Genomic DNA, 14529 nt, shown 5'->3' with positions numbered 1-14529 from the left:
ACAAAAACATACAAATAGACCATTGGATCAGAATAAAAGTCTTAGAAAGAAATTCACATACTTACAGCCAATTTGTTTTTTCCAAAAGGGCCAAAAACATATACTGGAAAAAGCCTATTCAGCATCTTTAAATTCTTTTAGTGAATATGTATATTTTTGTTATGTTAGACTTATACTTCTTTGCATTGTTACTATAAATGGAACTGTTTTCAATTTCATTATGAATTTTTTCTTTCCTAGTATATGTAAAATCAATTGAATTTTTATTATTTATATTTCAACCATATACAATGCACTTACTAGTTTCAATAGTATTACCTTTATTTACTAACCTAATTGTTGATTTTTTTGGTACAAATTCTGATTTTCTAAATACAAAATCATGTTTCTTTAAATAGCTCTAGTTTTACTTATTTTCCAGTGTGAGCATCTTATGTCTACTTCTCTAATTGCTATTAATGGATAAAATGTTGAATAGAAATGGCAAAGGGTGAACACCTTTTTTCTTGATCTATGGGAGACAATATTCAGTCTTTCACCACTAAATATGATGCTTACTGTGAGTTTTCTATTTTATATGTATGATTTTTATCAGGCTTTAGATGTTTACTTCTATTTATCATTTTTTGAATGAGTTAATTAGAAAGTATTTTGAATCAAATAAGGATATTTTTCTGTACCCATGGAGATGATAATATGTTATTTGTCTTTTATTCTTTAACATATTACGCTGGTAAATGTTATATTTTAAATGAACGTATTCCTTGGGGAAATCCCACTTACTTATTGTATACAATGTTTTAAAATATTTTTGTACTTAGTTTGCTAATAAAAGATGGAGGATTTTTTTGCACTTATATTTGTAGAAAATTGTTCTGTAGTTAGTTTTCTTGTGCTATTATTATATGGGTTTGATATTATATGTTAATGTTTGTTTCATAGAATGAATGAGTTGGGATTTGGTCTCTTGTAATATTTGAAGTGTTTGTGGATGATTAGTGGTCATTATTACTTACATATTTCGTGGAATTCACCGATGAATTCATTTGAACCAAGTTTTCTTTTCTGGGAAGGTTTTTTTCATTAATATATTGACATACAATTGCTCATATTATTCTCCTACTAATACTTTAATGTCCTAAGTAATGTGTCCTCTTACTATCCTCTCTTTTTCTTGGTCACATAACTAAAGGTTTATCATTTTTGTTGGATTTTTAAAAGTCAACTGTTGATTTTATTAATTTTACCTAATGTTTTACTATTGCACGTTTTATTTATTTCTGTTCTAATTTTTATTATTTTATTCTGCTGCCATTGGGTTTAGGTTTTTCTTATCTGTCTAATTTCTAAGGGTAGAAATTTTGTATTTTGTGTTTTTGTTTCCATTTATCTTAAAGTATTTTCTAATTTTTCCGTGATTTCCTCTTTGACTCATTGCTATTTAAGACTGTGCTGCTTACTTTTCATATATGTGTGAATTTTCCAAATTTTCTTATGATATTGATTTAGAATTTCATCCTACTGTAGATAAAGAACATATTTTCTGTTATTTCACTTTTATTAAATTTGTTGAGAACTATTTCATGGCTTTATAAATGGCCTATAATAAAGAATATTCCAAATGTTCTGGTTTGGGGTATTATGTCTACTTTGGATCTGCTGTTGAATTCTATAGTGAATTTTTAATTTTAGTTATTGTATTTTAATTCTAAAGTTTTATACTTTTTTATTGGTACATTGTAGTCACAAATCTTAATGGAGTACAAGATAGTAGAGGCATACATGCATACATCATTTTATTTTGAATTTTATTCAAATTTTTATCTTTTATTAATTTTTATTTGATGATATTGAGATTGTTAGTCTTCTCACATATGTACATAATGTCAACTGAAGTGTTTTATACATTATTGCTCCCTATTTCACCACCCTTCTGTAGAATACCTCTTCTCTCCAATGAAGTTTTCCTCCATTTACCTAAAATAAAGTCTCTCTTGTATACCAATTGCCACCAAGCTTCCACATATTAGAGAAAACACTTGACTCTTCACTTTTTGTCACTAGCTAATGCTATTTAACATAATTTAGGTCTGATAACGTACTGAATGCAAACATCAGTGCTGATAATAAGCTCAATATTTTGCTGTTTTGCTATTTACTCCACCAGTTTATTCATTCTATCACCTTTAAATTTGGCCTCACACAAAGTTTCAGGACATGAGCAAAATGCAGATAAGTTCTATGTCAAAGTGTAGCACTGCAGGCTTCTCCATTTTTCTATGAAGTCCAACCCAAATCTTCTGAGTACTCTCTCTACTATCTACCTTTCTAGCCACAGTCTGGCCCTTTCAATTTTCTCTTAAAAACCAGTTCCAAAGAGCCACAATCCATATGGTCAGACTTAAATACAGCGGCAATCCCGCCTCCCTGGGATCATTTTCTGTTCTTGTCAGCATTAATTCTCACAGCCATGATTTAAAGATCTGACCATGTAACTTACATGAAAGAAGATTTCATTTTCTCATAGTCTGAGTTTCAGTCTTTATGAGGCTAGGGACCACAGATCTCGGCATATGCAGGAAGAGTAGAGAGGGTATCACAAGGGCCATGCTCCTCACATCACAAGAGAGAGAGAGCATGGGTAGAAGGAACCATATATAATCCCTAAGGCCATACCTCCAAGGATCTATCTCTAGCCATACCCTACTGTCCTACCGAGTATACCGAGGTAAATCCCTTACAATGTATGTATCCAATGCTGGTATAATAACCCACAAGACTCAATTATATGAACTCCAAACACCCATTTATGAGCTCTTTAAGGGGCCATTCTGTATCTAACCATAACAATAGAAGAGTTGTTATCTCTATTTTCCGTCTCCATTTGCATGGAATATCTTTTTCCATCCTTACACTTTTAGTCTATGAATATCTTTGCCCATAAGATGAGTTTCATGTAAACATAAATATAGTTGGATTATGGTCTTTAATCCACATTGCCAGTCTATGCCTTTTAATTGGGGAGATCTTTGACATTCAAAGTTGTTTTGAGAGATGATTTTTTCCCTGTCATTTTAAGTTATATTTTCTACTTGATACAGTGTTATTTCTCTTTCACTTAGTTGCTCATCTAGTGTAATTCATTCCTTCTCTGGTTCTGGTATTTATTTCTTTTTCTTTGTGTCATATTTTAAGTATTTTCTAGTGCCAGCTTGGTTGTCATGAAGTATTTTCGTTTCTACTTGTATTGGAAGGTTTTTATTTCCCTATTAATTTTGAAAGATATCTTTCTAGATATAGGAGCCTTGGTAGAAAGTTGTTTTTTTTCTGGGCTTGGGGTTATACTATACCAGTCCTTCCTTGATTTAATGATTTGGGTTGATATGTCAGGAGTGATTCTTATTGTTTTGCCATTTAATATTACCCATTATTTTGATCTTGATATATTTAGTATTCTCTCCTTGACATCTCTCTTGAAGTTCTTCCTTGATCTTGTCTTATTGTGGTTCTGAATGTTTCCTATATATAGATGTCCATCTCACTTTTTATGTTTGAGTAATTTTCTGAAGAGGTTCCTAATGCCCTTGTCTTGTGCTTTTATTCCTTTTTAATTGCTATTAACTATTATCTATAAGTGAGGTAATTTCATATTATCCTATATTTTTGAATACTTTGATTGTTTCATTATATTGTCTTCTCTATATTGTTGACTCTAAGGTCAGTTTTGAATGAGCTGTTTTCTATGAGTGAGGATCTATTTTTCATATTATATAGTCTGTCAGAGGTGTTTTCTATTGAGGTGTTTATTTCTCATTCATTTTGCTCAGGGCCTCTTTTTGGTTCTTACTTAAGGTCTCAGTTTCTCTGTTGATATGTTCATACATGTCCTTTGTGCTTTCTTTGATTTCATTTCTATTATCTTTGCATTGAAAAATCAAAATTCTGAATTCTTCATGTCCTTGGAGCATTAAATCTTAACCATATGGCCATAAGCTCTTAATCAGGCCATTATATTCTCTGTTTCTGCAGAATTTGGTTCTGAATAGGATAGAGGATAGCAGTGAGTCAGATACGTCTACTTGCCTGCACTGACTAAGATTGATATCCTGTTAAAGAAGTTCGGTGGGGTTAATTCAAAAGTCTGATTATTTGAGAAAAATATGGTGAGGTAAATATATACCCCCAGCATAGGCTTTATTATAAAGAGACAAAAAATAGACATAGGAATCCCACCTAAAGAGAAAGAAGATGCCAACACAACAGATATGGAAACCTGAGAATCCTGAAAATATGAGAATTCAGACCAATGAGGAAACAATATCCTTTCTCAATTCCCCAACAATGGAGATAAACAATACTGACCTGCAGTCACAGCAGTTTACTGGGTGATATGACTGAGTGGTCTAGAGATTCAATGTGGTCTTGATGAGAAGGGGTATAGTTACTTGGTTGCTTGCAAGAGGGGCCTGTTATTTCAAGGATTAGAGGAGTTTAGCTGCAGCCAAAGGAGTTCACTGAGTAGGATTTTTTTTGGTTTGGTACTGGGGATTGAACCCAGGGGCATTCTACCTCTGAGCTATACCTACACCCCTATTTTTTAGTTCTATTTTTAAATAGACTCTCTCAAGTTTGATGAGAGTTTCACTACTTGCTGAGACCATCCTCAAACCTGTGATCCTCCTATCTCAACCTTCCAAGTACTGGGATTACATGTTTCTGCCATCATGCCAGTTTTCTCACTGGTTGAGTTCTATGTCTCAGAGTAGCCAAAATTCACTGACTTCCTCTATTCCACCATTTTTAATCCTGATAATTTTTGTTTTGTAGCTTACCCAAATCTCTTATTTTAGTAAGATATTATTTTCATATTTTCTTTATCCTTTGTCCATAATTTTATTTAGCTCTTTCAACATATTAAAAAGAGTTGCTTTAAAGGTGCTGACGTTTAAAGTCTGATGTTTGGCTTTCCTCTGAGAGAGTTGTATTGATTACTTTTTTCTTGTATGCATAATTTCCCATTATTTTACATGTCTCATGACATTTTGTTTGAAAGTAGGCATTTTAAATATATGAATGAGCCAGGTATGGTGGGCATGCTTGTAATCCCAGTACTTGGGAGGCTGAAACAGGAGGATCACTGATTCAAGGCCAGCCTTCACTGCTTAATGAATCTCTTTACATCTTACTTAGTGAGACCTTGTTTCAAAATAAAGAATTAAAAAATAGAGATGGGGTGTATCTTGGAGTTAGAATGTTTCTGGTTTCAATCCCCAGTACTTCAAAAAAAAATAATTATATGATACGATAACTCTAAAAATCTGATTAACCCCTTCCCAAGATTTGTTTATTGTAATTATTTGTTAGTTTACTTACTTTTCTGAATTAAATATGTAAAGCATGTTTTCTTCATCATGTGTGACCATTAAAGCCTATCTTTGTTATCTATGTTGTCAGCTAATGATTATATGGAACTTTCCTTAAGTCTTGTGAACTAATATGTTTCTCTGCATTTGCAAAGTCTCTCTATATAGTTTGTGGAACATGTTCTCTACTTGTACAGAAGAGCAACATTAGTCATTTATTAAATATTAGAGCCTTTCCATGATGTTCCTGGTATTATAAGCAGCTCTGACCATGCCTGTGATTTTCTAGTTTCATAGAAATATGTTAAAAGATTTGAAACCCCTGTGACATTTTATCCTCTAGTTTTTTTTTTCCATTTTTGGCCATTCTTTTGTTATTTCCACCTGGTATCGCAATATCAGGAAGCTGCAAATATTAAACAATTACTGCTGATTGTTTTTGCCAAACACTCTAGGAATGGGGCTTTTTGCACTTTTTTTTACTCAGTGTAAGCTCTGAGTCAGATCAAATAAAGGCTATCCTTGAGAATCCAGCATTTCAGGTAGTTGCCAGACAGATGAAATTGTGACAGTTGTTTTGAGGAAATGTTTTTTATGGACTTCAAAAGTGTTTGAACCCCTCCAGTACCTGATGGTACTGTGAGGCTGTTCATTTTCACGTTAATACATAACTGCAAAGCGGTACAGGGAATAAAGTAAGTTGAAATGCTGTAACGCTCACTATTGTTACTGACATTCACCCATTTTCCTTGAGTAGACATTCCTGGATTGTTGAAAACTTTTGGATATGTTCTGTTTTTTTTTAAATGTTATTTCCAGAAAAATGGATGAAACTAGAAAATATTATGCAAAGTGAAATTAACCAAACTCAGAAAATCAAGGGCCAAATGCATTGTCTCATATGTGAAGCTAGAAAGAAAATAGGAAACAAAAGGGACTTTAGATCATTGAGAATAGTGGAAGCAGGTTGGAGAGAGAGGGAGAGGGATGGGAAAAGGAAGATCTGGTGAAAGAAGCAGTTTAGATTATGTTATGTCCAAGCACGGATGTATCACTACCAATCCTACTACCATGTACAGGGAGAGTGGGTGGGATGGGACCTCAAGGGAAACACACCAAGACCTGCATGTATGTTTGTTTGTATGACTTTGAACCTCGATATGATGTATCATTACAGTGTGCCAATTAAAATATAAAATGTTGGAATTTACTTTTATGTCAAATTGAATATTCAGGAGATTTTGCCCAGTATTCCATATGAGTTTCTTCAGGAATAGTAACCTCTATTCTTAGTATTCAAATGAAGGATTGTATTAAGGCATCAGGGTGAAGTGAAAACATCACAAGCTTTGCAATTAGACCCACTAGAAATTAAGTCCTGGCTCGGTTGATTGCTGTTTTTCAGCCTTGGGAAGGTTACTTTTCCTCCTAGCATCTCAGTTTTCTCATGTATTACTTGCATAGGATTGTTGAAAGAATTAAATGAAATAATGGATATAAAGCTTTTGGTACATAGCAGGTATTCACCACATATTAAAATTGCTATTCACCTTTCTGTTTAACTATAAACCCAATGATTTCAATCTCAGTAGGTTGTTCTGTTTTACATTAGAGTAAACCAATTTATTTGTCACAAATATTTGTAGTAATAGTATTAGGATGCTCAGCCAATGGATGTCACCCCATCATCTCTCACCTTTTAGCTACAGACTTATTTGCAAGGTGCCTTTAGGACTTGGCTGTTGCATTACATCTCCATTTTCATTTATGCCTGCAAGCACTGGGTTGGCTTTACTAACAGTAATCTTACATTGTTGACTTACTTTCAGCCTCTATTTATCACCACACCCCATAGATCTTTTTTAGCCCACACACATATAGCCAGTTATTTCTCTTATTTATTATTTATTTATTGTTAGATTTATATAGTACTTTCCTCCCTAAAAGCTTAAGGCACTGTACAGAGAACTTAAAAACATGGCCCATTGAACATTACACATCTAGAATAAAATTGAAAATAGAGGAAGGTAGAAAACAAACAGGAATGAAAATCTGATAGATAATGGATGATCAGGGGAAGGAAAATAGAGGGTATATTAGGCAGCTCGTTTTTCCTCTTAGGTATGCTACTTTGAGAACCCATTCCAGGTTATGTTTTATTCTCAGATCTCTGATCCAGTTTTAGAAAAACGGAGTTCAATTATAGTCCAAAAAAGATGTGGATTTACTACCTGTACAGTTGTGACTGAACAGAAAACACAACTCAATATTATTTTTCATCTGTTACCCAAGTTACAGATTTAAATGATAAATAGCATTAGCCTCAAGACAAAGTTTCTTACTTGATGGGTAGAATGTGTTAATGAAATGTGAACTGTTAGCGGGAAAACTCTATTTTGCATGGACAGGCTGGTTGTATTCCGTGTTTAATGACAGATACTAAAAGAAACAGAGAGCTTTACAGGCTCTGAATCACCAACAGCATCAGACTGATATAAGTCAGAGTGAGTTGCAAATATTGCTGAGGTTATAGTCATAAGAAAGAATGATAATAGCGTCTTTGCTCATCATCTCTGCAACTCTGGCATCACGTAGTGTACAGTTTTGGCTTACAAGCAGAAGACAAATGCAGGTGGTGTCTACAGTACAGATCTGGTATAATAAAGGGTATTGAGGGGGCATGTATGAGCAGATATTGGCATACTGACTTTCACACCGATTTGCTGAGAAATCACTGTTTGAGACCACCTACAGAATATTCTTTGCTTAATGTCAGTCTCTCTCCTTCTCCCTTTTCATTTCCCTCTCCCTCTCCCTCTTCTTTTCCTCGCCCTTCCTCTTTCCCTCCAGTGCATTAAAATGTGGTTTATGTGATCAGAGTTTATTCATTTTTATTTTGATTACCCTTAATATTTATCCCAATGGGGCTAAAAATCAACTCGGATAATTCAATAGCTCATTAGCAGATTAGTAGGAGAACCATTTGGAATTAATTTTTCCTCTGTTTCTTGTTACTGTGAATGAGGGCAAGTTGACTTTGACTTTTTATGATTCACAATGGGTTGAGGGCTCTAGGGATTTGCCAATTATTTCGTTAAACTGCAAGGTGGTGTGATTTTGTGTGAATTTCACTTAAAAGAGATGTGCCATGAAACTGTTTAGAGAATACAGACCAAGTTTATTTTCAAAAACTAAACAGATTTTCTACAAAGCGTCAACTGTGACAAAAGATTTGGATAAGGATCTTTAGCTGAACAGCCTTGGATCCAGTCCTATTTTTGTTTTCTCTCTGTTGAAGCCCAGTATCCTATTATTGTTCTCTGTAGCTTTGTATCCCTTCAGGAAAAATCACTGAGGCCCTTAGAATTTGGTTACAGTCCCAAAGGGCATCTTTCTCTGAAACAGTCACAATATCTGTAATTGTGTTTCCAAGTCTTGGCTCTTTTCTTGAATTTTAAATCTGATTCTTTTTCAAAGGAACTTGATCAATGTTTTGTATAATACTTTAATTTTATTGTGAAATTTATATGATATTTAATATATGTCTTTTTAACTCTTCTGGTTAAGACGAAAATGTTCTCTCTTCTTCAAATAGCATAAAACTAATTATCTTCATTTTGAGGGATAGAGGATACAGGTTACATGGTAGAGAATCAGAATTGATTGTTTTGATATTTGTAAGGAATAAATTTTTATGAATGTATTGTTATATACCGCATACCTTTGAAAACTGCACTGATATGGTCTCAGTACTAAGTAAAACTCAAATTATTGAGTTCTTTGTGTTTTATTAGTAAACTGAGGATATGTATATAATGATCCAATATTATAGATCGTTTTAGAAAAACATTTCACCTGAAAACATTGTTTGATAATCCAAAGACTTTTAACATCCTCCTTCCTTACCATCATTGCTTTGAACGTAACAATTTTAGATTTTATTTTCTGTTTTGATGGGTCTTTCCTTTCCCTGATTGATTTCATTTCAGTGTGGCCTAATTATGTCCAGGTGCAAATGTGAGACTGTTGTAATAAGGCAAGCAGGAGGGTTGGGAGTGGGTTAACAGTAACATTCTAAGATAGGGATAATAACATCTATTCTGTTTAATTATTGTCCATTGTCCCGGAATCAGAAGATGTTATATCTGTGTGTACCCTAAGTGATCTACAAAGATCCGTCTGATTTTGTGGAATAAACTGCAAATAAACTAGTCTGATACATAAGACTACTATGGAATTCGGCACACTTTTTATTGTCCTTCCTTTCTCCCAAAGTAGATTTCAATCCATAGACATGGAACTGCTGTTTGGATGAAACAAACAGGTGAAAATGGGAATGCCTCCTGATTTGGTAAATCACAGTGTAATTGCAGCTGACACATTCTTGCGCCATCAGCCTAATTAAAAAGAAAAAGTAATTATGTTCCTATCTTTTCTATCAACATATCCACAATTATTCTGTCCTCTGGCTCATAAAAAAGATTTTAATAATTGCCATGGAGACTTTGAGTTTAAAATGGCATCTGGCTAAGCAGCACCTAAGATTTCTACTAAAATTCTAATAAAGAAACAATAAGAGCTCATGAAAATCTGAAAAACCAAGACAGTGAAACATGATTGTTGGAACTAAGTTGAAATCCTACTAACTTTGAGGATAAATTTGGTCTGCAATCTGAAAGTTTCTCAACCACTAGGCTTAGTCACTTAAATAAAGGTGTGAAGTTAGGTATTAGGGTGCACACCTCGAGACAGGTGAATCACAGGTTTGAGGACAGCCTCAGCAACTTAGCAAGGCCCTGTTTCAAAAAAAGATGTAAACAGGGCTTGGGGTATACCTGAGAGGCAGAATGCCCCTGGGTTCAATCCCTAATACCAAAATAAACAAACAAAGGCACAATGATAGCTTTCCATTTGTACTCTCTGATAGAGTGCTTAGAGCTGGTAGGATGTATACTACTGGACAATCGCTCTGCCACCTTTAAAAATAATTTTTGTGAACAGTTTGTAAAAGATTATAAATGATTATAATAGTGCAGAATTTTGATACAAAGAAGACCCCCAAAACTCCAATTACACCAACAAATAGTAGCATTAGTATTTTAGTGAATACCCTACCAGACAGGTATGCAAACATATAATAAACTTAATAGAAAATTTTACTTAAATGACATCATGCTAACATGCATATCATACATGTTATTACAAACTTCTTTTTACACTCTGTAATAATTATAGAGTAGATATATTTTGATGTGAACAAAAGAAATCCAAATTGACATTTTAATTATGAAATAGGTTTGGGTAAGCTATATCGCTGTCATCCATTGACTCTCCATTGTCTTTGTTCCCTGCTGAAGACCAGCTCCGGCCAATTCAGGGGTTCTTGAAGGTGAGCTAGGAGTAGGCAACTTGAGGGAATGAGAGAGCCATTTTCGGAGGCATGACTCTGCCATTTAGAGTCAGTGCTTTATATTTATATGCTTTTACACAGAAGTATTTGGTATTATCAACTTTCAGTAAAACATGTCCTCAGTAAACCTAGGTACAAACAACTTTGGGCAAAACATATATTCTGTACACCTGGGTACATTTTGCACTTTATTCGGAGCAATTCAACCTGCCCTGATGACCTCACATCCCAATACCGTGTATGGTTGAAAAAACACCCCAAATTATCCAAATTAACATCATACAGTTCATTTTGGTTACCTAGCCACAAAAAGCAATTCTGTTCTAATTATTAGCCTAACTAACAATGGAGCTCTGCAAAGCACATTCAAACCTAAGGCTAAACCACAAGTACAGAAAACAAGGGGCTTTTCCATTAGAAGGAACACAAAGATTATAAAAAAAATCTTTAAAGGGCACAAAGCATTTTACTTTTATATTCCATACTTCAAAATACAGCGTATACATTTTATTTTCTCCTAAAAGCTGTTTATCTCCTCAATGAGTTCTTTTGATCCTTGGTCAGAAAACACCAAAGAGGGGCCCTGTCTGGCCACTCATCACGCATAATAAACTTAAACTTATCCTATCCTCTAACTTAACTACTAAATATTAAACTTACTATCTCTACTTCTAAAATTAACTGCTAATATTATCTGCTATTTTAACCACTAAATATTTTATTAACTTATGCTAACCTAACCATCAAATCCACACTAAACTTATTCTATTTTTCTAACATATAACGTCTACACCTAATTTTCTATAATACCTATTAAATTATTAACTAAGAAAATTCTTTTGTGCTTTCGTGAGCAGGCACCAAGGAGGTCCCTGCCTACTCAGCCTTTCCATAAGTCTATTTTCATCAAAACCCATTTTCCTTTAACCCTTACTATCCATACTCCATCCTATATTATTCCTCTTAAGGGTGGTGGGGGTGATATATTGATTAGCTCTGGCCCCCTGAAGTGGCAACCAGGATGCTCTTTGATCATATAAGCTGTCCCAATTAATTTTGCAGGTATCACATCAAGCTTTTCCCTAAAAGACTCAGCATCTATAAACAACTGTAATTGTTTTGGTTTCTACTAGCCAGATTCTTACTATCTGGGTTTTATAAATTTCTGAACAATTCCCAGGTTTCTTTTTTTCTTTTCTTTTCTTTTTCTTTCTTTTTTTTTTGGTGGTACTGGGCTTCCACTCCCAGCACTCCCAGACCTATTTTTTTTCTTTTTTGGAAACAGGGTCTCCTAAGCCAGTGCGGCTGGTTTAGAACCTCTATGATCCTCCTGTCTCTGCCTCCCAAGTGCGGGGATTACAAGCATGCTCCACCATGCCGGGCTCCCAGGTTTCTTAATACCCTTTTTCCTATAATGTCTTCATATGCAAAGAACAACATGTCTCATTGAGAACACCCAGATCATTTGGCTTGATTAATAATCCAATTAGAACACAGAATACAAAACAGAGTCAATGTGAGCAATGTGCCTTGCAGGAGTCATCTTGTAGCTTGGGACCTTGTCAAACAGCTCAAGGCACCTGGCCCTTGCCAGTTACCCATTCCTTCTTTCCTCTTGCCCTTCTCCTATGCCCAAATTTGTTTTATTATATATATATATATATATATATATATATATATATATACATACATATATATAATCTATTATCTATCTATCTATGCATACATATAATCATTTCTAAATCCAATGTTGCATATATATGTATACATATGTATAATATATGCATTTACAATCATAAACAAATCATTTTTTTTCCTGTGACATTGAAGATTGAACCCAGAGGCATTCTACCTTTGAACTATACCCCAGCCCTACCTAGTGTGTGTGTGTGTGTGTGTGTGTGTGTGTGTGTGTTTGTGTGTGTGTGTGTGTGTGGTTTTGAGGTTTGAACCCAGGGGCATTCTACTCTTGAGCTATGCCCCCAGAACGATTTTATTATTATTTTTTATTTGGAAACCTGGTCTTGATAAGTTGCTGAGTGCCTTACTAGGTTGCTGAGGTTGGCTTTTTTTTTTTTCAGTTTTGCTACATTTTAATAGTAGGTTTTAAGGGGTTATATTTTAGGTCTCATCAGCAACATCAAACAAAAAGTTTCCAAGTACCCCACTAGAGTACTGACACGCAACTTAGAAACTATAGGACACAGAGGAGATGCAGTTCTTGCCCCTTGAGATGTTTAGAGTCTGGAGATTTAGCAACTCAAGAGTTCAATAGTTGAATGAACAATGAAGTAATTTCTTAAGGCAAATTCTTCATCCCCTAGGACTACTATGGACTGAATTATTTTGCCACTTGGAATTAACCCAGTCAGTATCTTTGGTTAACTTTTCAATGTGTTTCTGGAGCTCAATGTCCACGTTAAAATGAACATATGTATCTTCCTTTCTTGAAGCCACAGGAGTATCTTGCACGGGAGTCAAGTCTGTGCCATTCAGATCCTTTACACTAACTGTAATATAGGGATCGATGCACTGCCCAGCGTCTTTCAGACCAATTTTCTCAATTCTGATAGTGAGTAACGTCATTCCTGGTTCTGATGGTAACCTTGGTAATAAAGTACCAGGAATTCTAGCAGGGAAAGAATCAAGAGCTCCTGCTCCAGCACCACCCTCTTCTTCATCTTCTTCAAATTCCAAATTCTCTTCTTCACCAGGTGCTAAAATCCTTCTTAATGGGACAGGCTGAACATCAAATGGGAATTCTTTATTATATGTAAGGATATTCTTTAGGATTGGCTCTAGCTCCTTCAGGTCCTCCAGTTTCAATTCTTCCTGGGACTGTGTGGACTGTAAAGCTGCGCTTCGCAATTCTAAACATGTTGCAATTTTGCCTATGGTTTTCTTTTGTTCTTCTGTGAATTCAGAATTATTATGTTGAGCTTGGGCCTCTTTTTGTAGATGTCTTGCTAATATCTGATACTCGTCTATCGCCTCCACCAGCTGGCCCCAGGAGTCGAAGTCGGCGCCTCTCCTAAAACTGGCGCCCCAGCGCTGCAGCAGACTCCGGATCACCTCCGACATGGCCGGGCCCCACCCCGTCCCCTCCCTCCCCAACCCCAGCGCGGCCGGGCTCTAGGCTGCCATCCTCCCAGGGCCGGCCCGACATTAACAGGGCCGGGAGGAACCCGCCGCAGCTGCCCGCCGAGGAGCCGCCCAAGCCCATTTGCCGCCACAGTCAAACTTTACGGCGCCAGCGCCGATGCCAGCGGCCGAGGGCCCGCCCCCCTGAGGTTGGCTTTGAACCTGCAATGCTCCTGTTTCAGTCTTCCAAGTACTGGGGTTACAAGCATGCACCACCACATCTGATGGCTCTATTTTATTTTGAAATAAAGCCTTGATAAGTTGCTGAGGCTTGCCTCAACCTGCAATCCTCCTGTCTCAGCCTCCCAATTATTGCAATTATAGTATGTGTCACTTTGTTTGGCTCATAAAAACATTATTAGTTTTGATGATATTCTCTGGATTTAGCTAGTCTCCCAGTGGCTGACACTGGTTTAATCCCTCACCTATGCCATGTGAGAGATACTGGATATCATTGAGTCTTGGTGTTAATAAATGCAGAGACCCCATACAAAGGGAAAATTCAACTTTCTTGTCAGAGAGCTGTAAGAGCTTTATTTTAACAAACATTACAATCTATTTTTAGTTGCCAAAAGGCCATTAAAGCTTTTAGATAGGTAAGATAAATCAGTTTAC

At 35.5% G+C, this 14529-nt stretch overlaps 1 protein-coding gene across 1 annotated transcript; it reads right to left on the bottom strand.

The window, feature by feature from the left end:
• Positions 1-13086: 13086 nt before the first annotated feature.
• Positions 13087-13857, bottom strand: LOC308279068 (axin interactor, dorsalization-associated protein-like; the record flags this gene model as incomplete). Its single annotated transcript, XM_080719025.1, has 1 exon — positions 13087-13857. Exon 1 carries the CDS (start codon positions 13852-13854, stop codon positions 13087-13089), a length of 768 nt encoding a protein of 255 aa, XP_080575151.1. The 5' UTR covers positions 13855-13857.
• Positions 13858-14529: the final 672 nt, after the last annotated feature.

This window comes from Muscardinus avellanarius, assembly GCF_963383645.1.
Source record: "Muscardinus avellanarius genome assembly, chromosome: X".
NCBI classification, from domain to species: domain Eukaryota; kingdom Metazoa; phylum Chordata; class Mammalia; order Rodentia; family Gliridae; genus Muscardinus; species Muscardinus avellanarius.
This window is presented reverse-complemented; position numbering and strand designations above follow the sequence as displayed.